Source organism: Strix aluco, chromosome 3, assembly GCF_031877795.1.
Source record: "Strix aluco isolate bStrAlu1 chromosome 3, bStrAlu1.hap1, whole genome shotgun sequence".
In the NCBI taxonomy this organism is placed as follows: Eukaryota; Metazoa; Chordata; class Aves; order Strigiformes; family Strigidae; genus Strix; species Strix aluco.
The window spans coordinates 24,577,293-24,596,974 of NC_133933.1; the positions used below are offsets into that span (position 1 = coordinate 24,577,293).

The 19,682-nt window shown below is 39.2% G+C and overlaps 2 protein-coding genes across 5 annotated transcripts in view; one reads left to right on the top strand and one right to left on the bottom strand.

Annotated features, from left to right (window-relative positions):
* Positions 1–1,003: 1,003 nt before the first annotated feature.
* CNIH4 (cornichon family member 4) lies at positions 1,004–9,375 on the bottom strand. Its single transcript, XM_074817807.1, has 5 exons — positions 9,129–9,375; positions 7,616–7,684; positions 6,452–6,564; positions 1,796–1,936; positions 1,004–1,205 (listed from the first exon to the last, which is right to left on the bottom strand). The coding sequence occupies exons 1-5, from the start codon at positions 9,195–9,197 to the stop codon at positions 1,178–1,180; spliced, it is 420 nt and encodes a 139-aa protein (XP_074673908.1). The 5' UTR covers positions 9,198–9,375; the 3' UTR covers positions 1,004–1,177.
* A 187-nt stretch (positions 9,376–9,562) lies between these two features.
* Positions 9,563–19,682, top strand: part of NVL (nuclear VCP like) — a 40,656-nt gene continuing 30,536 nt past the window's right edge. For all 4 annotated transcript variants that reach the window (XR_012622415.1, XM_074817803.1, XM_074817805.1 and 1 more), the window contains exons 1-10: positions 9,563–9,751; positions 11,360–11,433; positions 12,493–12,545; positions 12,634–12,730; positions 13,622–13,676; positions 14,205–14,471; positions 16,029–16,155; positions 16,445–16,521; positions 16,813–16,947; positions 18,584–18,685. Coding sequence is in view for 3 of the 4 variants with exons in the window: in XM_074817803.1 (XP_074673904.1) it covers positions 9,695–9,751; positions 11,360–11,433; positions 12,493–12,545; positions 12,634–12,730; positions 13,622–13,676; positions 14,205–14,471; positions 16,029–16,155; positions 16,445–16,521; positions 16,813–16,947; positions 18,584–18,685 (1,044 nt within the window). In the remaining variant the exon portion in view is untranslated. The remainder of the gene's footprint in view (positions 9,752–11,359; positions 11,434–12,492; positions 12,546–12,633; positions 12,731–13,621; positions 13,677–14,204; positions 14,472–16,028; positions 16,156–16,444; positions 16,522–16,812; positions 16,948–18,583; positions 18,686–19,682) is intronic.

Here is a 19,682-nt window from a genome sequence, read left to right on the forward strand (position 1 = left end):
TTCAGTGTTGTCTTTTCAGTGCTGGCCATGAAAACAATCTGCTAACTACAGCTATACACCAAAGAACAAGTACTGAAGAAGGAAAAGCTCAAACTTTAGGACTTGATTACAGAACTGTATTTTTGAAGTGTTTCACTTGATGTATTTGTTTCAAAAAACCTGTTTCTATGCATATATAAAAAAGTAAAGACAGTGAGGGTACAAATTCAGGTTTATATACTTGTCACTGATGCAAGAGCTGCACAAAAAGAACTTAGTTTGCTGGTGTCTTTGAAGCAGAGTCACATCAGAATTGGGATAACCGGGTTACAGCTTACCAGACCCCCTCCCCAAGCTAGACATACTCTTGATTCACCTCCCTGGGCTGGAAACAGCAGGTTCATGGAGTAGTGACTGCAGACAGTCTTTTGCTCTGTAACGAAGTCCAACCCTGGTGCAATATGATGTTTATGTTGTATGGAGGTCTATGATGTATTTCAATGACAAAACAGGAGTTGAAGGGAAAAAGCAAGTATTAATCATGTTTCTTTATCTGTTTTTCACTCTTACACACAAGTGTCACTTTCACCACAGGGACCTTCATCCATCCAAACACAAGACTTTGTAGAGATTGTTGGAGGGAGAGGGGGAAAGGGAGAAAAGCATAACTTTTATTCCATTGCTTTTTAGCCAGAAAAAACACTGACACAAAGATACAAGCTGTGCTAGTGTTCCACTTCCAAATCTGTGTTCCTAGCACTGCTTCAAACTAGGCTCTAATAGGACAGCTTGACAGCCTGAGGCACATCCTGACACCTTTCAGTAAGAAGCAGACATCAGAGCTGCACTTGAATTTGTTCTCCAACTACCCCTGTTACCAGCCCATGCTGCTGAAATGAGTTTCCCTTCTCACCATTGAATTCCTGTGAGATCAGTTCTGTAAGCAAGGATTTCATCTTACAGAAGCAGCAGCTCCAGCAGTTTGGGTTGTAAAGGAACAAAAACAACTGCTACACAAATCCAATGTCTTTTGAAAATATTTTATGTTAAAAATACAGAAAAATATTTCTTGTTCAAAGAGGAAAAATATACTGCATGACGACACTGATCTAGGTATGTTCAGAAGGTGTCTGTGGCTCCACCACCAGTCACTGGAGTGATGACCCAATTTGGCAGCTAATGGTTCTTTTTCAACTTCTCAATCATTTATCAAAGCCAGAATCATACTGTGACAAAACAGAAAACATGATACCAGTGGATTACTGAAGCATGTGCAAGCAGGAACAGCTATCACTTTCATGAGAGCATGGAACTTGATTCTGAAACAGAACATCAAGACAACTATGCTGTGTGCTTTGCTTATGAAGACAGGGCCTGCAGAAGTAATACTGCAGAAGAACAGCAGTTCTTCCATCTCAGAGTATGTGGCCCCATCACAGAACTCATCCACTTATAACTGAGCGAGATCAAGGTTATTTGCTAAAACAGAACTTGTAAAATAAACTTGGTCCTCAAGATGATTTCCATTCTAAATAGGCCACTTACTCTAGGTGCTGAAATCATGTGACTCTATATTGTACTTACAGTGGGTTTGAGATTAAGGAGTAGTCTGAGTTGCCAAACAATGTTTGATCAGAAAGAATGAAGGCATATAATGAGCCTGGAGATAGCTGTCAAAATATATTATTGAGGCTTAGCAGGATGCAAAAAGATAAGACTCTTAACGAATACCAGCAATTACAGTAGCAGAATAGAGGAGATAAAAATAGCTGGCAGACAATTCCTTTGTTCCTTGGGAGCAATTTTTGAAACTAACCTGTAAAGGTACATGAAGAAACAGAGCAGATGAAAGCCAAGTTTAATCATGGCTTCCTTCATGTGTGATTTCAGTTGTCCTCGGTTATGGATCTCTGTGGGATCAAATACCCCCATGTTTCCACTTGGCACCATAATGTACCTGAAAATTTAAGAGAAAAAAAGACAACAGAAATACAGTCATCAAGACATGAGGGAGTATCAGGGGAAGGGGAGGAGAGCTTGCACAGAAGGGACTTCCATCTAGAGTTGTTTCACAGTCCAACAGAAGGGAGATCATCTTTAATTCTATTTCAGTTCCAGGATATGGTGTGTAGCTCTGCCACTACAACCCACAAAGAATAAGAGGACAAGAAGTACAAAAAGCATCAGCCCAGCTTCTCATGTATAAATGGGAGAGTTTCCAGGTAATAGCTGATTCCAGTTCATTTTAATTGCTGTTTGTGGTTACTTGGTGTTATGAAGGAAACGTCCACCCACAATGGAAAGATGGATTAGATGAAAGGGACTGCAAAAGAATTAATTTAGCTAAGAGTTAGTGATTTATTTACTGAAAAAAATCCCCACACAGATAATCACAAACTCCAGTGGTCAACATGAGATAGCATAAGACAAGACAAAGGATCTGTATATTATTCCCATCTTTGTCACAACCATCCTGCATTATCTCGGCAGACACTGAGGCTGACAAGATGAGAGATTGGGCAGAACTGAAGTACTGCTGTTCAAACCCACATAAGAACAAAAGCTGAGTGAAACAAAGTGAAATGCAAGCAAAAGAAAGAATAAAACCAGCAAAACAAATCTTTATGTCCCATGAAAATTCAACAAGTGGCATGTTCTTTTGTCATAAGCATTTCTCAAGAGAGCAAATGGAAGCACACGAAGTTCTCACTCCAGCTGAGCTCAGTCTAGAACAGTATTATTATTTCACTTAAATGTCATACAGGCTCTACCTTCCTGGAATAATATTCTTTCTACACAGGAATTTAACAACTTGTCTTACACCTGGAGCAAAAGCAAGGTCTCGGAACAGAATGCTTTGATTTTCTTTATATACTTGAAGAATGGCACCACCTGTACTCCAAAAGGCACTCCCCCACCTCTTGCAACATTCATTTCAATTAATAGGAGGTGAGGGAAGGGAACAAGAAACAAGGATGTTTTTTAGCAGCAGCAGGAGACAAAAAAAAAAAAAAAAAAAAAAGACAAGACTACGGTATTTGTCTTTTTTTCAGAGGCATTAAAAAGCACTGCAGCATATCTGACTAATAACAATTACGTCCCACTAAAAACAGTTCATGTGAAACAATTACAATTTGAAATTCTCTTCTAAATTTGATGTTTTGAGTGATTGTTCTATTTTTAGTATTATAACACAAACTATTGTGCATTTACTGGGAATGCAATGCATTTTATTGGAATAAAAGGAAGAACACAAGTTTCCTGCACCAATTTATCCTAGAAATAGAGATAGAGAGCATAGTTTTCTTATATCTCTAGGATATGAGTGCAACAAATGTAGTATTTATTAATTTTGCTTTTTAAGAAGAATAACAACATTTAAATGATGCAACTTTTTGCAGAACCTGGGAGGTAGTTTTTCCAAGAGGCCCACAAGCTAGTACAGCTTATATTATACATCTGAAGAACTGTAGTCATGGGCACAATGATGCTAGATGCTGACAAACCCAACCCAAGCCAGTTGTCATACTCTAAAAAGCAAAGAACTTCTGCAGCAGAACCACACAGAACAAGAAAACTGTCAGCTTTAATGACTATACACATTAGTGCCTCCAGTACGGAAGCTGCTGCTACAGCAACAGGACATTTCCCTCTAGATTACACAATTTTGTAAGGGATGTGGAAGTCCTGGTCAGAATTTTCACTGTATTTCAAAGATTTAAAAATTTATTTTTTTTTTAACTCCTTCAGTTCTAAGAGGGGTATGATCTACTTAAAGACGTGGCAAGAATCATTATTTGGATCTACTGTCTCAAGCAGATCTATATAACAAAGAAGAAAGGGAAGTGTTCTGCTTTTTTTATGAGTTGCTTTCTTTTTCTCTACTCACATTCAACATTTCCTTTGTAATTCTTGCTTCATAGTAGTAGGTCTAAGAAATATTTCAGAACTAAAAAATATCCATTTTGAAATATGATTAGATTTCAAATAAGCTGCTTCAATATCTAGTTTTAAAACAAGGACAATGTAAGACAAAACTATGTCTCACTGGAGATTGTATAAGACACTAGAAAATTCAGCAAAAAACAAACCAAATTTAATCTGAGTATGTTGAACAAGAAGGGCCAGTGGGATGTTACAATAAGCATGCTGCAACTCTCAAAGTCTCCCTTGATGCTGTTTTTGACCAATTTATCCTCCCCGGGATTTGTTTCTGATGTCCTTTTCACACAAAAACCTCTCTATTATCACTGAAATCATTGAGACAATTAGTAAATTAAGCCAGTACTGCCTGTAACTGCCATTTACTCATCAAGATTAAGCAAATTTTGAAGGAAAGAGAAGAAGACCAAGGGATTTTTATACTACCTTTCTCTCTATTATCACTTAGATAAACTACAAAGCACAGCCTTCTTCAATCTCAACACAATTATTTTTACTTCTGTACTCATCTTGGAGTAGAATGATAATCTTAAACCTTTCTGAATTCATGTGCAGCCACATTTACTCCAGAAATTGGTTCTTGCAATGCTACAACATAGGAAGAAGATTCAAACACATTCAGCTGATGCTGGAAGTTTGCAGTTCATAATGGGTTCACACTTCATCTGTTCCCACTTAATCCTCCTTTAGTAATTGACACCTTCTCCTCTCTTCAGTGTATTCAAACTGTTTTACAGTCCCCTGACCATTGAACACTGGGTCAATTACAAATTCTATCCCAAACCATCAGATTTCCTCTATAATGCTAAACAACACACTTGCTTTTGCAGACCTCTAACTCCTTCACTATAAATGGGATAGTCCAGGTTATTAATGTGGGTGAAACTCCCGTGATCTTCAGAAAGAAGGCAGGATTAGCAGTACAGGTTTAGTATTTCCACTTCTTGTAGCAGAACAGGCAAAGTATCATATTGTCATATTCAATTATTGCCTACACTGCGTATCTAAAATTGAGGAAACAATCCTGGATTTTATGATATTCAGGATGTCTACCCCATGTATGCAAATAAAATGAGAGCTGTCAATTCAAAGCAGCAGTTGAAAGCTTACTGCCTGAAGTGCGGAAACACAAATAACTGTGTCTTTTAAAATTCTCTCTGACCAGGTTTAGAAGGGAAAGCAAGTGGCTACTTTAAACATTAACCTAAGCAAGCAAAAGGAAGCAACAAAGGAGTAACCACTACAAGAAATCTTCAAAGCTTCAAAAAAGCCACATTCTCTCTAGCGTCTCTGTAGAAACAGTCTAACCTACACGAAATATCCCATACAAACTCCACACTTGCCAGCAGATACCAAAGGGAATACCAGTCATTTTGTGCAACAGTGTATATAATACAGTTGTACATACAGGTTGCCAGGCAAAACTATCCGTATGTCCCTACAGTTAGGCAACATTTGTTTATTAAGTATACAAGTTATACTGCCTCATGTTACTCCAGCCTAGAAACATTTGAAGGCTTTGCTAGCAGTTTTGTAGAAAACAATTGTGATCAGTGCATGGTTATTTTGGCCAAGAAAAACAAGGTTATCAGTAAATGGATCCTCAACTTCTTTTTAATGAGAGCTATGAAACCTCTTGTTTAATTTTACCAGTAAGTCGACCCATCCCTGCAAATAGCCCTAGCAGGTTTAGGCAAGCAAGAATTACAGCCACCTTTTCCTACCTCCATCTTAAACATTCCGTCTTTTGAACTTCCTGTAGTATAATGATTAGAGATAATTTGTGACAAATCCACACCCAGTTTTCATTAGCAGAACACCTGTAAAGGTTCAATTCTCTGCACATCAAATGATACAAAACAAAAAGAACATTTTTGAGCTGACAGTCACAATGTTGCCACATGGAAACCCCCACAGATAAGTAAACCATTTCAAAGTGCTGGACAGCCCAGTATACAAAGACCAGTAACACTGACAGTTGTCGTAAGATGGAAAGTCTGCAAACCTTTCCAAATACAAAGAGGCAAGATGGGGGACCAAAACCAATGCAAATGAGGGGGCAAGACAAGACAGTAAACAAAGGAGGGTGCGGGGGATAACACCACAGCCTGATGGTTTTACAACAATCAGTCATGCTGACCTAAGTACTTTTATGCTGATATCACTATCAGGCATGTAGGCACAGTACGAAAAACATTAACGACTACGTTTGCAGTACAACTTCATAATCCCTATTAACATACTACTATTTCCTATGAATTGGGAATGACTCACAAATCAAGATCCCTGGGCTCTGGACAGAATGCAAGGAAAGGCCAAAAGTTTCATATCCTTTACACTATTGGGTTTCTTGTCATTTTAATTGCAAAGAGAGGAGAATTTTATGTTAGTTAGATCCATGAAGACTGTTAGCAGCTCAAGAACACAACTGAAATCTCGTCAAGACATATATTTATCTTCATACTAGACTTAATGCTAAACTTGTAACAGTGGAAAAAAAAAAAGTGTACGCTAAACCCTTTGCACTTACCTATATATATTCCATGTTGCTACTGGCAAATTAAGGAGAAAGATGAACCAGTGCAATGAAATAAGCATTAATACAGTTACAACAGCATGGCCAATCACCTCAGGGACCACCCACTGTAAAAAAGGAAGAAAATAAAAGAGTTATATGCACAAATGTAAGTTCCTTTCTGAAAGAGAGATCTATATGGTGTTATCATCTGATTCTAATCATGTAAAACTCACACAGAAAATTCATGGCAAAAGCATGCAATTTCACCACAATGTGGGGAAATCAGTATCTTCAGACAGATTCCATGTAAGTCAGAAATCAGGCCCTAAGATATTATAACAGAGGTACTTTATCCAAGTATTACAAAAATTTCTAGAGAGAAGCAGAGCAGCTATTTGAACACAACTATATTACACAAGCTCTTAAGAAAGTGAGTTAAGAAAGTATAGAGAGCTCATTTGAAATCCCTGCAGAGGACAGCAGATTTAGGAATGAGAAGCAGATAATTAAAATCTGCACAGACACAGAGCATACAAACACCCTCAGGCTTGGAACAGATAAGAAAGTTGACCAATATGAAAACTGGCATAGTTAAATTGGGTCAGCCCCTGGCAGTAACATATGTTTTCCTTGATAGTATCCTATAGCATTCTCTCTTACATTAAGAAAGAAAATACTTTTAAATCAAAGTGAACAGCCACGTGGGAAGGCCACATCAATTTAATGAAAGAGGTTTTATTCAGATTTTGTTAAAACAGTACTTTTCCTTATCACAGTAACACTCTAGTGTTCAAGACAGGTTAGAAATTATACAGAAGCATCAGAGGAAGTTGCTATAAAGATGTCAGAGTTCAGTCACGAGTAGACATCCTTGGTGTGGCACACCTACAAGAACAAAAGCACAGAACTCAAGAGCTCCGTGAAGAGTTAAGTCTCAGTCCCACGAATTCAGAGTAGCAGCCCATCTCAGAGTACCAAGGGTCAGAAGAACAGCCTTTCGTGACTGAACTTGTTGAAAGATGGGCATCCAAAACAGCTAAGCAGACTGAAACAAACCATACATGCAAAATATTGCCAACCACGGCTCTCCACATATACATTACACCTCTTATTTGTGATGCTAAGATGAAGGACTGTTTTCTTAAAGCACATTAAATACAAAGAAGAATAATTTACTTTATTGAGTTTTGAGCAGCATGATCTAGCGTTAATGTAGTCACATTCCAAATCTGATAGTGTAATTATCTGAAGTCCAAGATAAGGAAAAACATTAAGGTAACTCAGAAAACTCAAAGCTTTATTTTTATCCAATAAGTTGGAGAGACCCTTCTGCTCTCAGAGTAAACTGTCTTGTTCTACAGCTGATCTGCCAAAGGTGTAGTTCAATTAGTTACAACTCATTCCTACTTTAGGTAGAAAGTTAGGCCACATTTTATCATCAGGCCAAGTGATTTTATTATGTTTTACCAACGGCAAATGTTGCACAAGTGCTAAAGTTCAATTCAATGCTTAAAAGAGACCAGGGAGGCAACTCAATATCAGAATTATTACTGTAACACTTGAAAAGACAACTTAAAAAGAAGAAAAAGTTAATGCACTTTTTAAACTCCCCTCACAATAAAGATAAATAGTGCAGTTCTAAGAAGTGGATCTGCTTTTTTTATGTTTACATCAACATTGGATTAATTCATACTTTGCTAGGAAATAAGAGGGCAACATCATTATCAAATGAACTTTCAGCAATTGAAATATTAAGATTTCAGTCAGAAAAGTCCTCAAAATAAAGGCTTAGGATGCATGTGTGCACATCATCACGCTATGTCCTGTAAAGCTCATGCTCCTTTTCTTCAAGAAAATGAAAAAGCACGAGATTTTTTCTAGTCCTAAAAACTAGGTAAAGTCTTTTAATTTTTTCAACAAATAACCTATCCTTCTAGGATGAATTTCTTTCAAGTGTTTCTGTACTTTTTTTCTGTTAGGAGAACTGGGTAGACTCTGAAATAGCACCAGGATTTGAAAGAGTATAAGAGTCAATTCTTTTTATTGACAAAAATAAGAAAAGAAAGCCAAATCAATGCTGTTACACTCTAACAATGCCAGACTGCAGACAAGTTTGCAACAAAGAAAACGGCAACTCTGTCAAGGAACTCACAGTCTCCCAGCTACGAGTTCACATCTAAATTAGGCTAAGGTACTTTAAAGCTAAAAATTATTGCATGGCTCTAATTTTTTAGGCCCGTCTAGTTTGTGAGGGTGTGAAGCATGCTTCAACACCCCCTTCCTCTAGACCAACGCCAAGCACGTGCTACTTCTGCCGAGGCACGACGTATTTTCCATAGCACCACCCTACACCCCACCCGAGCTTCAGCACTCGAAGGAGCGAACGTATTTCGGGCACTGAATCACTCGCCGTTTCCCCGCAGCGAGGCGCTCCCGCCTCCCCAAACCTCCCCCCTCCCTGGCTCCCGATGGGGTGCCGCCAATGGCCATTACCCAGCACAGGCCCTGACGCCCCGCCACCGGGTGGCAACCCACCGCCAGCCCGGTGGCTCCGGCCCCGCTCGCTCGCTCGCCCACCCGCCCTCAGCGGCGCCTCAACGGGCCCGGCCCACTCGGTTGACGCCAGGCGCGGGCGCAACCCCAACCCTACCGACCCCAGGCGCCCCCCAGCCCCGGAGGAGAAGGATACAAAGTAGACGGAGAGGAAGATGAGGGCGCAGCAGTCAATCAGCGAGAAGATGAAGACCACCGACTCCATCCCGCCACGGCCGCCGCCCTCCCGGCCGCCGTACGCCCCGCCCCCCCGCCCGGGCAAGGCCGCGCCCCGCCTCGCCCCTCTCGGCCGCGCAGCATGCTGGGAAATGGAGTCCCCGCGGCAGCTCGCGCTCGGGCCTCCTCAGGGCTCGCGGCCGGGCGGTAGTAGTCGCGATATATCCCTGTTCCTCATCAGGGCGCCGCGATGGCGGTGCCGGGGGTCTCACGCAGCCCTGACCGGGGGGGCGGGGGCGCTATTCTGAAACTTAATTAGCGGCCCGGCCGCTCAGAGGCGGGAGAAGGGAGGGCGCAGAAAGCAAGGCCCCTCCGCCATCGGGCCGCTCTGCCAGCACAGGCGGGCCCTTCGAGGGGGGCCTGCAGCGGTGCGGCTGAGGCGTCCTGGCGCTGCCTGCGCGCAATTCCCGCCCGGCGCAGGCGAAGCGCCAGGACAGCCCCTGGGCCCACGGGAGGGCCCTGTGCCGGGGAGGGCTGCGAGCGGCGATGCGGAGCCGGCCGGGGCACTTCGTGGACCTGCGGCTGAAGCAGCGCGTGAAGCAGGTACCGGCCGCAGGCGGGCAGTGGCAGCGGGCAGTGGTGGCTGGCCGGCGGCGGCGGCTGGCCGGCAGCCCTTGGCCCCGCGGAGCGGCAGCTGGCGGCGGGGCTCCGCGCGGCACGGCGGGGCTTGCCGTTCCCCCTTCGCGCTGAAGGGGACCATGAGCATCCGGCCTGCCCAGGTGCGGGAGGGAAGGGCAGCGAGCAGCAGAACCCCGCCTTGGCTCTCAGGACTTTAAAAGGGCTTTGAAAGGACCTTTAAAAAGGTCTGTTTAAAAAAAAATAATTTTTGTTTGTTTTGTTACTTTCTTCCCTCGTCTTCAGTACTTATGATGCTGAAGCTGGCTGCTATATCAAGTATGAAATGAATAGTCAACTCCACCGCACCCCTCGATCTGGTAGATATAGGTTTACCCTTGGAAACGTGTACATCGATTACATTAAATGAGTGAAGAAAGGGAAAAAAAAATATTACTTCCATAATAGGCATGTGAAGAGTGGGGAAACCAGTGGCATAGTGCTGTGTTATGTTTTATGGACTTGTGAATTTATGGTGACTTCCAAATTAAACACCATTTTTCTGCGTATAAGTGACACCATTTTTCTGGGTGTAAGTGTACTCTGCTTCTGATTCCTTAAAATGTAAGTGGCTGCTTGAGGGAGCTTGCTTGTTTTCCTTTACAAGATCACAGTGGCTATGTCTTGACTATTCTGGAATGAAAAAGCCAGCAGGATTTATGGTAGGCTTAATATTTTCTGCAGGTCAGTAGCTGCCTATGGATGATGGGAAGTATAATATAATTGAAAAAAAAAAAAAACTGTATTCAATTTTAAGCAGTTTAATTGTTTTAAATAGAGGTATTAATTTAAATGAGATTTTGAAATTTTCCTTGCTGTGACATTTTTGATACCATGTCTTTTAGGGAGATTCTCTGTCTCCTTTTTCTTTTTTTAAGAAGGAATCCACCGTTACAGTATTGAAACTCCTTCTCACTCCTAATTTGGAAAGTGGGGGAAGAAAGCAGTTGTACCTGAAATTTAATACATTTTCTTACACTTTCATAGTTGTGGTTTGAAAATGGGTTGGATCAACTGCTGTCAGACAAAAAAAAAAAAAAAGGCTTGATAGAATTCACTTGCATTTATGTACTTTTCTATAGTATTCTTTGAAACATCTTGTAAAGATCAAAGTTCTTATTGTGACAGTATCCATACTAATTGATGTAGATTTTTTTCATTTTTAAGGTAGGAGATCTAAAACAAAAGGCTAACTGAGAGAAACCAAGAACTTTAGAAGGATTGACAATAAGATGGTGTGTGGGGTTACACGTTATCTTTCTTACTAAAGACGAACATGGAATTGTACCAGCAGAAGTCACTGAAGCACCAAAATACATTATGCTGCTTTTCCCTGATAAACACAGTTAGCTAGTTATCTGTGTCTTATTAAGCATTTCACAACAAAAAGTGTGGTCCAAGACAGTTCAAAGCTGTTTCTGATTTTCATTTTGACTTCTAAGAAGAGTAGAGTTTGAAATAGCCGTATTTGATCTAGCTGCTCTGGTGCAGTGATTGACAAAGGTTTTATTTGCTGCTTAAAATTCTTCATTTCAGTATCTTGCAAGTAGTAAATGTGGCCAGTATGTTGACATTGGAATTCTAGCATCTGATTTGCAGAAAACCTACAGGTGAGCAAAGATTTGTATTCTTATATTCTACAACAGTAAGATCATTTCCACTCCAGTCTTTTCCTCTGCTGATATATCTAGTAACTCAAATTTTATTAATGCATTGGTATTGGAAGATCCAGTTGCAGTTTGGGTTTGTGGGTTCCTTTTTTTGTTTTAATTAAACAGCTACAGATGCATTACAGCCTGTTGGTCCTCACCCCAGTGAGCTTAAAATACTCACTGGGAAAATAACACTTCAGTGCAGGCAGATGAGGGAGATACAGGATTCAGTAAGACACTAAATCTTGCTTCATTGCTCGGCAGGACAGTCAGTCTTGCCTAATTATTTTTAGGCTGTTATGCTTTCCTGGGTGGGGAGCAAGGTTGTGTTTCAGCACATCATTGGTGGGTGTGGGGGTTAATGAAGGTGGAGAAGTATATTCACTCGTGTTTACATGTTCTATTTATTTGTGCCTTGTTAGAGAAAGGGAGCCAAACCCCTTGCTTAGGATTCTTACAGGTCTCGGGTGTGTGTTTTGTTTTTCCTCTGTCAGCTATTGTATAAAAACAAATAAATAAAATATATCCTCAGTAAGAGAAGGTAAAAGATTGATGACTTGTTTGCATTTAAGGATGCTCATTGAATCAGATTTTCTCACAGTGACGATTATTAATTGGCACAGTTACTCCTCACTGGACTGTCCTTTCTAGGCCGTAGTCCTATGTCCATGTTCTTGTTTGAATTAAAATTGAAAAATCGGTAACATTGTGAAATAGAATCCAGTGTGGTCATTTGTACATTGCTGCTTCTCTGTATCTACAGTTAAAGAGGACCTTGATAATTTTTACTAAACATCCCTTTAGAGACAGGTATAGTTTAGTGATTTTGTTTCATCCCAGTGATTGAGCTATTCCAGGCTTAAGAAAAAACAATCACGTTTTCACATAGTTGGTTCTTAATAAGAATTTGTGTAAAAGCTTGTGTAAAAACTTAACAATGTATTTTTTCCACTGAGACTGACAGTATCTTGAGGGGAGAAAGCAGTTGGTGTAAACTGTTTATTTTGTTTTTTTCAGTGCAGAATATGGACGAAGAAAAAGAAATGCTTTTAGAATACAAGTTGAAAAAGGTAGTTCTGTTAGTATTATGTCCAAGATGCCAAAGTCTTTGATTATGCTTTGACTGTTTTCTTAACATGTTTGAACTTTTTCTTTCAGTGTTTGGAATAATCAGTAGTGAAAAAGAACGCGAAGACTTAGCAGTTTTAGAAGCTGAACATGTGGCAAAAAGAGCAAGACAACAGGAGAAAAATGAGTAAGAAGAATTTTTACCGTTAGATTACTTCAATAATGCCATTAGTATTATCATTTCATTAAAGCTTTTTGTCTTCATATTATTAAATTTTGTTTGTCTCAAGGTTACAGATAGATCCTTGATTTCTCATAGGCTTGTTTTGATCAGAAGTTACTTGTAGTTAATGGAAGCACTTTTTTTCACTGCAGACAAGCAGATACTAGAGCCAATCATGATTTCTCCGTTACAGGGAACATACATCCCTGAATTAGTGGAGATCCTTGGGACTTCCTTGATAGTTTTCCACATAAGGCCCCAGTCCTCGTGTGATTCAGTCCCTTTGTTTTGTTTTGTCTTAATCTTTCTTGGGTGTGAGAGATATTAGCTAAATCTGAGAGATAAGACTACAAAACAGACTATTCAGCGTAAATACCACTGGGGTGTGAGATTGGAATGAAGATTTCCTGACTCCTAACCCTGTGCGTAGTCTCGCAGACCATTCTGGTTTCTCTAACCTGTGATAGATATTAAGGGTCTCATGGGAAATTAGGACATTGTTGTCTGGACTAGTCTAGTTCAGCAGTGATTTGCTACTGTTTCTCTTGTGCCAGCATTAGTGACTGTGTGGTCTCTTGGTGAACTGAATCAGATTCATCCTATATCACTTATTTTTAGGACTGTCTTTCAGCCAGGTTGCCAACTTGATCCAGCTCATGACAGACTGCATTTTTTAAACTCTTCATAGTAGTAGATTTAGAGCATGCGAGTCAGGAATTTTTCTCCAGCCTTAGGCTGCATATCATGGTTGTGGGGAACCACGATGTGGAAATCGCATTTATTTTGTTTTGTGGGTGTCTCACTTGCAGTTCTGGTCTGATACATTGATAGTTTTTGTCTTCCTTTCATGTAAAGGACTGCAGGAAGTGCCACAGATGACTCTGATTATGGTGATTATCCAGAAGATCTAGTAAGTTGTATTTTATTATGATCATATTTGCATAGCACATGATTCTATGTTGTGAAATTGCAATCCACTTGGAGAGTTTAAGAGTAGAGATGAAGATAAGCTATAGTCAGGTTTGGCAATTCCAACTGAGAATCTATAGAGCTAAAAGGAGGGTATTTTCTGAAGAAAAAGGAAAAACTTCTGGTGGGGAATCACTTTTGAGGAAAGCTTTTGGGGGCCTGAAAGACTTGGCTGTCGAAATGACTGAAGGAGCTGACGTATCTTGACTATTACGAAAAGGGGTGACTGTCAATTTACAGGGGTCATTTCAGGGTAAATTGGAAAGTCTGCTGCCTCTTCAACCAGCAGATGTAGTTTTATATGCAGTCGTTTGGGATTTGCAGAGGAGTGGGTTGGAAGATGCACGACTGCTTTCTCCAGCAGAGTTAATGCTAAGTTATGTTTATGAAATAGTTTTCATTGGCCTCTCAGTATAAATAATCCAAGTTATAACCTGCATATTTTCTTTTAAAATACATGAATCTGCAGTCTACAAATCACATGAACAGTTCCCTGCTGAGCTTATACAAGAAAGGAAATCCTGATTCTGTTCCAACCACTCCAAAAAGTGAACCAGTGGAAACCCCACCTCCTGTGCGAACAGCACCTCAAGCAAGCACCCTCTCAACAGGAACACGAGTTGAAACACGCATCTCTGAAGGTGGCTGGTTCATTGATAAAACTCCATGTGGAAAAGAGTTTTTCATTGACCTTTCTGAGGATGGAGAAGGAGAGGAAAAGAAACTGATTTCTGAGGTATTGTGTTTTACAAACCCAGTGTGATTTAAGTAGCAAGTATGAATATAATATGTAATTTGACAGGCTTTTGAAGGGTGATACTAAGACCAAAAGGACTGTCTGTTTTTCACTCTGAATTTTTAAAATATATATTTTTATTACAAACATACGTGCTGTGTTTAAAGATAGTGAACATGTTAAATAGAAAGGAAAGATTGGCTTAAGCCCAGTGGAGTTACTTGTTTTTAGCTTGGTTTCTGAAGAAAGAAAGGCTTAGCCCATTGTTCTGCTGTGTCAGGAGTGATTTTTGAACCTTCTGGCCCATTTCAAGCATAGTTTGATGGGAGGTAAAAAGTCACAAAATTATTAATTTCCTTCACATTTTTTGAGGAAAATGTAGTGCTCAGTATTAGGGAGACCCAGATTAGTGCCCATACTGAGAGAAAGAGAAGTGGAACTTAGCTGGGTTTTATTCCACTTGCCATTGACCAGCCCAACTAGTCAGGAAGCATGTGGCTTGCAGTAGCCATAGCGTGTGGTCTCCCTCAGCCAGTGGTTAAGTCTTAGTGAGCCTGGGGAAAGCTGAAGTTCTACGGATGGACAAGAGTTGGGGAAGTTGAAATTGATTTATAAAGCAGTTAAAAATAGGTCCTGCTCCCCATCCAGACATATTACCCACTTTGTGATTCCCCTCATCCGTCCGTGTACACATCCCCCCCCCCCAGTTTTTTTTCTTTTCTTATTTAGAAAAAAGCAACTTTGTTTTGCTGTTGAAAGCTTTCCATTTATGTATGGGAGATAACATTTATGTTGTTTGGCTGACCAGATGTTTTGGCAGGATGCTTCTTTGTTTATTGGAAGAAGAACTATGTTTACATCTGCCTTTCTAGTTACACAAAATGCTTACTGAATAGGCAGATTTGACAAATCATCCCGTTATCCTGGTAGTGCTGCATCCTCTTATATAGAGAAAGTGAATAAAAGTGAGATCTTCAAATTGTAAAATGTTTGTAATACTGTATTCTTAAAAAACAAACAAACAAAAAAACCTCTTTCATCATTGAACTTCTTTTTATTTCTTTTCTCCTGTATTAGTCCTTTTCTTATATGCAGTTAACTTGTTTTGGCCTTGAATAATATTTTCTTAAGGCCACTCACAACTTAGTAGTAATAAAAATTGTTTCCATTGGAGTAAATACATTCATACAGCTTTACTCATCCCCAAAGTGGATTGCTTTATGGTATGCAAATAACTGGTGTCTGATTTTGGTTAGTGGTTTTGGATTTTTTGCGGGGTGGGTTTGGGTTTGGTGGGGTTTTTTTGTTTATAAGTATGTACTCTTAGCAAAAAAAAAAGTGACTGGTGTAATTAACCCTTTAAAAAAGGCAGGAAATCCTAAGTAAAAAAAGGATTTTCTACAAAAAGGTGTTAAATTCCTGCCTTGCTTGTCTTTATTCATATGATATGTGTAAGTTAAGCATCATAGACAGTTACACATTTTGTTCTTTGAAGCATTTGCAGAAATTCACTGACTTGGATGGGTTTGTATATATAATTCTGGTTTTATGCCCTAGAAATCAACAGAATTTTCTGTCTTGGAGAGTGAAAGGAAGAAGAGCAAGGGTAAGAGAGCAAAAAGAAAAAAAGAAGAATTTCCAGATGTAGATGGAGAAATTGATTCCATCTTGCTTAAAGGGAAAGGTGAGAAGTTATTTTTGGTGTGCTGCTCCAAACAAAGAGATGGTATTTGACTGTGGAATCTATTACCAGAGAAGTGTTTTCTGAGGTGCAGAGAAGTGACCTCGAGCATTTTTTAAGAAATTTAGCCCTAATGTTATACTAAAAAATTATTCCAGTCCTGTCTCTACTACCAAAAAATAATACTACTCCATGTACTTAGCTAATTGTTTAGGCTGAGTCCTTTTTTGTTTGGTGTTAGCAACTACTGTTATGCCATGTCTAAATTTGCATGACTTTTCCTCCTTAACAGTTAGAAGTAAGGGACCAGAGCTTTACCACTCTTCAGTGAAGTTTGAGGATGTAGGAGGCAATGATGAAACTTTAAAGGTTAGTTGAAATTTTGTCTGTGAGATACAGAATGCACTGAATAAAATGATACATGAAAAATGACAAAGAAATCTGGCAGAATTAATCTGCATGGCGCTGAGATTAGCTGCTTATACCAACAGCCAAAAAGTTTTGGTTCTGGGTTTTTTTTCTTTATCTAATTTTTCTGAAAGCAGTCACTGAAATTACATTAATAAATGGAACTTGCTTTATTTTGGCCTGTCTGTAATATCAGCAATCTATAATACTAACTTCTGCAATTTAAACGGAGATCTCCCTTGTTCTTAACAGGAAATATGCAAGATGCTCATTCATGTCCGCCATCCCGAAGTCTATAACCACTTAGGTGTGGTTCCACCTCGTGGTTTTCTTTTACATGGACCACCAGGATGTGGAAAGACACTACTTGCACAGGCAATTGCTGGGGTGAGATAGCTTTAAATTTAAAGCTTGCTTCTTTTTCTGAATTATATTTAGAGAGAAAAAAAAATAATCCTCCTTCATGATAGACTAGATCTTCTCTCTTTTTTTTATCTCTTTTCTCTCCTTCCTATCTGAGTCTAAAATACATATTCATCTTCCCTTCCTTTGTTTAAATTCCATCTGAATCTGTAGTTGATAGAACCTCATATATGAAGAGTGGACATAGTGACAGGGTTTTATGTTTGACTTAATTGTTTAGGGGCATTCCCAGGACAGCAGTATAGGCATGGGTATTGCAAAGGCTACAAATGGAAGATACTTTTGGTTAAATTTATCATTGTGTTTTAAGTCTGGACTCAACCTTACCATCTTTTATGAGGCATTACTTTGATTCTATTGGGTAGCATCCGTTAAACAGTGATTCCTGAATTCCAAAACTGGATGTTGCCTTGCCTGTGTCAAACTAATGATTTCAGAGCATATTAAATTACTGTTGTTAATAGTTTGATGTGTGGTGAGGCTGCTGTGCCACTCTGTGCCTGTCTTGGATATAAATCTAGGGGCTATTTAGGGCTATTCAGTAATAACCATGGACATTTCTTTTTCTTTAATACCGTTGTTTCTTAAATATCACAGATTATAACCTTAAATTTAGATACATCTAAATTATGAACTTTTGTAGTGCAGATTTTATCTTTGAAAGAAAATACTGATGTTTATTCCTTAAATGTTGGTTAGACCCTTCTGACATTGTTTCAAATATTTTAATTAAAAATATTTTGTTTTTTCATTTTAATGCCTTACTGTGAAAAGGTACCCATTGAATGAATCTGTGATATTTAATACTTCAGTGGTATTTGTATCCTGGAAGGGTACTAAATTTGGGGAAAGAAGTATGACACAAGTGAAAAATGTTGAGGTAAATTTAATGACTACTTCTTAAATCATTTTTCTTAAATAAGAGATTTTTAATCGTGCTATTTCAGGCAAATTATCTCCTCCAAGCCCCAGGTAGTGCCTCTGGTGGCCTTGATTTGTATAAATTAGGATATTTTTTTTAATACGTAGTTCAAAGAGCTTGAAATAGACTGTAGCACAGTAGTGCTACAGGTAGCTGCAACCTATCAGAGTTAAAATTTTATTTACTTATTTTTAATAGCAGAAAGCCTTGAGTGTGAGCTTTACAAGTGTCTTACTGAACAGTTCTGCTCAGATATTTCTGGAGCAAGTCTAAGGGAACCACACCTGGTGGGGATCTCTTCCACACTGTTAAGCAATGCTTTGTTACAGATGGAAATAGACAATTTTGTCAAGAAGCGAGTCCAAGCATGAACTGAAATATATGTGTCATGAAGGGCTGGGTTGGGGACCAAGGTGCAAAGCTATTTAACGGTACAGTTGTTCTCTAATTGAATTAGGGAAACCTGATCTTTGTATCCATTTCTGTTCACTTGACCAAATGGCTCAGACCCATTTTAAATTGGAGAATGCTACTCATCTTTTTTAAAGCTCTAGGATTTAGCCTTGATTACATAATCTTTGGGTGTAAAAGATGTCGTATTGGAAAACATTTGTCCTCTAGGACAGCCAACATTTCTAACCTCTGGATATCTCATACAGTGTTCCTTGTCTCTTTCAGGAACTTGAGCTCCCAATGCTGAAAGTGGCAGCAACAGAGATGGTGTCTGGAGTGTCGGGGGAATCTGAGCAGAAACTAAGAGAATTGTTTGAGCAGGCTGTGGTGAGACACCCCTTAGAAATAACACTGAATTGTTTGTCCTTTTCTTTGTAAAGATGCATACTTTGTTGCTGTGGTTTGAATTTGAGTGAATATTAGTGAGTGAATCTTTATATTGCTGCACACAAGTCATAGTGTCTCCCTTTCTGTGACCAGAATTCCATTGTATTAAGTGTCATGCTGTCACAGAGGACAAAGATTACTATTCTGGAATCTTGACAAAAGATAGTTCATCATATCAATGTAAAGAGAGCAACATAAATTATTTACCTATTTGGAGCTACTTGGCTTGATATTTGAAAATAAAAAAGATGTAAAAGCAGGTCACTGTGCTTTTTTGTTAGAAGGGGTTTTTTGCCATTTTTGTATGGTTTGGAATTTGAGTGAATGTGAGAGACTTAAGACTTTGGGGGTTTAGGTATAAAGTAAGAAATCTGGGACAAGTATATGAGTGGGAGTGAACTTACAGTTGAAGTCTTGCTTTGGTGCAGCTTCCAGACTTAGGAAGAAGCAGAGAGAACCAGACAAGTCGAGATAATTTTAATTTAAACAAATGCAGATTTTTCTTTTTTTAGTATGTGGTTAATGTTTTGTTTCATGAGGATCGTTTTCTGTTCCTGACCTCTGAGAATGTTCTGTTTTTCCAACTTTATTCCATTTGTCTACTCTCCCCCACAACTGTATATAGGTGTTTAGAGTATGTTCCTGTAAAAAAGGATGCTAACAGCAAAAAGATTTATTGTGAAGCTGTTACATTGTTTCCCGTTCACACTACGTTTTAATTTTTAGAAAGCCTTGTTAAGATGTTGCTTAAATTAAATAAGTAATGGCCCAGAGTTTTTAGAAATTACATATCTTTTATATGTATAGTATTTGAGGAGAGGTTGCTGTAAAAGTTATTTTTGAAGAAATTAAAGGTATTGCGTAAAATATGTTTAAAAGTAAAATCTGTTGCCTTTCTTATAGACTCTCATGTTCGCTTATGTAGCTTTTTCACGAA

What these genes read in the sequence shown, in the direction of transcription:
- CNIH4 (XM_074817807.1), bottom strand. Translation starts at nt 9,197, where the DNA reads ATGGAGTCGGTGGTCTTCATCTTCTCGCTGATTGACTGCTGCGCCCTC. An exon ending in GCTGCTCAAAACTCAATAAA is followed by an intron (nt 6,565 to 7,615) that starts GTAAATTATTCT and finishes CCTTTTTTACAG; the next exon opens with TGGGTGGTCCCTGAGGTGAT. An exon ending in GCAACATGGAATATATATAG is followed by an intron (nt 1,937 to 6,451) that starts GTAAGTGCAAAG and finishes TTAAATTTTCAG; the next exon opens with GTACATTATGGTGCCAAGTG.